At 41.6% G+C, this 2,822-nt stretch overlaps 1 protein-coding gene across 1 annotated transcript; it reads left to right on the forward strand.

Moving 5' to 3' along the window:
- Positions 1–939: 939 nt before the first annotated feature.
- LOC118637223 (actin-related protein 2/3 complex subunit 2-like) lies at positions 940–2,068 on the forward strand. Its single transcript, XM_036272453.1, is given in 2 exon segments — positions 940–998; positions 1,000–2,068. Coding segments are annotated over 2 exon segments (903 nt in total). The 5' UTR covers positions 940–959; the 3' UTR covers positions 1,864–2,068.
- Positions 2,069–2,822: the final 754 nt, after the last annotated feature.

The raw sequence follows: 2,822 nt of genomic DNA on the forward strand, positions 1-2,822 counted from the left end.
ATTAAGTTTTGAGATTTATCTTTGATGCTACTATATCTGTCTATTTTCTTGATGATGGACATTTAGGTTGCTTCCAATTTTTAGCTATTAGAAATAATGCTGCACTTAACACTCATGTATATATGTCCCTTGGCACCAAGGTACAAGAATTTCTCTAGATTATACACATAAGAATGCACTTACTGCATTGTAGTAATGTGCACCTTCATCTTGACTAAAGCTTCCCAAGTTACATCGCTCCAAAGTGGTTATATTTATTTAAGCTACTACAAAAATTGGGTACAGCCCTGGTCAGTTTGGCTTAACGGTTAGAGCATCGGCCTGCGGTCCAGAGAGACCCGGGTTCGGTTCCCGCTAAGGGCACGTACCTCGGTTGTAGTTTGTCCCCGGCCCTGGTTGGTCGTGCGGGTGGCAGCCACTCGATGTGTCCCTTTCACGTCGATGTTTCTCTCTCTGTCTCTCTCTCTCCCTCCCTCCCACTCTATCTGAACAAAAAATGGAAAAATGTCCTCGGGTGAGGATTAAAAAAATAATAAAAAACAAACAAACAAAAATTGGGTACAACGTTCCTGTTACTCAGTGCTACCATTTGGTATTGCAAGACTAATATTTTGTTAAATTTGCCAATTTTTGAAAACGGTATTTTTAATAATAACTTTATTGATTTTTGAGAGAGAGAGGAAAGGAGAGAGAGATATGAGATAGAAACTTCTATGTGAGAGAGAAACATTGATTGGCTGCCTCCTGCACACCTCTACTGGGGATCAAGTCCGCAACCCTGGCATGTGGCCTGACTGGGAATCTACTGGGACCTCTCAGTCCATGGGAGGATGCTCAAACCACTGAGCTGCACCAGCTGGGCATCAATGGTACTTTTTGTACTTTAAATGTGTATTTATGGTGGGTGAGGCAGCTGCGGCTTGGCAGGTGGGTTCAGGCTTCTGGAGCCAGCTGCCGCCATGATCCTGCTGGAGGTGAACAACCACATCATCGAGGAAGACGCTTGCACTCAAGTTCGAGAACACAGCCGCCAGAAACAAACCAGAAGCAGTAGAAGTAACATTTGCAGATTTTGATGGGGTTCTCTATCATATTTCAAATCTTAATGGAGACAAAACAAAAGTGATGGTCATTATTTCTTTGAAATTCTACAAGGATCTTCAGGCACATGGTGCCGATGAGTTACTAAAGAGAGTGTATGGGAGTTTCTTGGTAAATCCAGAATCAGGATACAATGTCTCTTTGCTATACGACCTTGAAAATCTGCCTGCATCCAAGGATTCCATTGTACATCAGGCTGGCATGTTGAAACAAAATTGTTTTGCCTCTGTCTTTGAAAAATACTTCCAGTTCCAAGAAGAGGTCAAGGAAGGAGAGAACAGGGCAGTTATCCAATATAGGGATGATGAGACCATGTATGTTGAGTGTAAAAAGGACAGAATCACAGTAGTCTTCAGCACAGTGTTTAAGGATGACGACGATGTGGTCATTGGGAAGGTGTTCATGCAGATGTTCAAAGAAAGACGCAGAACCAGCCCCACAGCCCCACAGGTCCTCTTTAGCCACAGGGAACCTCCTCTGGAGCTGAAAGACACTGATGCTGCTGTGGGTGACAACACTGGCTATATTACCTTCGTGCTGTTCTCTCGTCACACCAATGCTAGCGCTCGCGACAATACCATCAACCTGATCCACACGTTCCGGGACTACCTGCACTATCACATCAAGTGCTCTAAGGCCTGTATTCACACACGTATGCGGGCAAAAGCATCAGACTTCCTCAAGGTGCTGAACCGCGCTCGCCCAGATGCAGAGAAGAAAGAAATGAAAACAATCACGGGGAAGACATTTTCATCCCTCTAACTCTTGGGAACGAAGAGGAAGCTGCTGGCAACTGAAGGCTGGAACACTTGCTACTGGATAGTCGTAGCTTTAATGTTGCACCCTTTCAGGTTCTCAAGGGATTCTCCACTTTGGTTCCATTTTGTACACCTTTGGAAAATAATCTGCAGAAATGAGCTGTGCTTGCAAGGACTTCATAGTTCCCAAGAATTAAAAAAAAAAAAAATAGAAGAAGAAGAAGAAGAAATCCACTTGATCAACTTAATTCCTTTTTTTTATCTTCCTGCCCTCACTCCCCTTCCCTTCCATCCTCCTTCCAAGCTGTTTTGCTTTGCAATAGGTAACTGGTAATGAGTTGCAGGATAATGCAATCTTATCTTGTTTTCTCCTGAGTATTTGAGTTCAAAACTCCTGTATCTAAAAAAATATGGTTGGGGTCATTAATAAAGAAAATCTTTCTATCTTAAAAAAAAAAGTGTATTTATGTCATTACTGTTAAAGATGAACCTAAAAAATATTTTTTTTCTTTATTGATTTTAGAGAGAGAGAAAGGGAGAGGGAGAGAGAGAGAGAGAGAGAAACATTGATGAGAGAGAACATTAATTGGCCACCTCCCGCATGCCCCCCACTGGGGATTTTGCCCACAACTGGGGCATGTGTCCTGACTGGGAATCAAAACAGTGACCTCTTGGTGTATGGGTTGACACACACCAGCTGGGCAAAGTTGAACATTTTTTATGTTTATTTTGCCATTTGGTTTCTTCTGTGATTTCATGTTTATTTCCTTTGTCTGTTTTTCTACTGGGTTGTTTACTTTTTCTGGATTGTTCTGGAGAATTTTTAAAAATATATTCTAGATATGCATCATAAATATCTTCTTTCAATCATGGCTTGAATTGTCACATTAGGTATGGTGTTTTATGGTTAGTTTTCATTTTAATGCATTCAGAATTTCAAATTTATCAATATTTTCCCATCTC

The sequence above is a fragment of the Molossus molossus genome, unplaced genomic scaffold (assembly GCF_014108415.1).
Source record: "Molossus molossus isolate mMolMol1 unplaced genomic scaffold, mMolMol1.p scaffold_m16_p_20, whole genome shotgun sequence".
Classification (NCBI taxonomy): domain Eukaryota; kingdom Metazoa; phylum Chordata; class Mammalia; order Chiroptera; family Molossidae; genus Molossus; species Molossus molossus.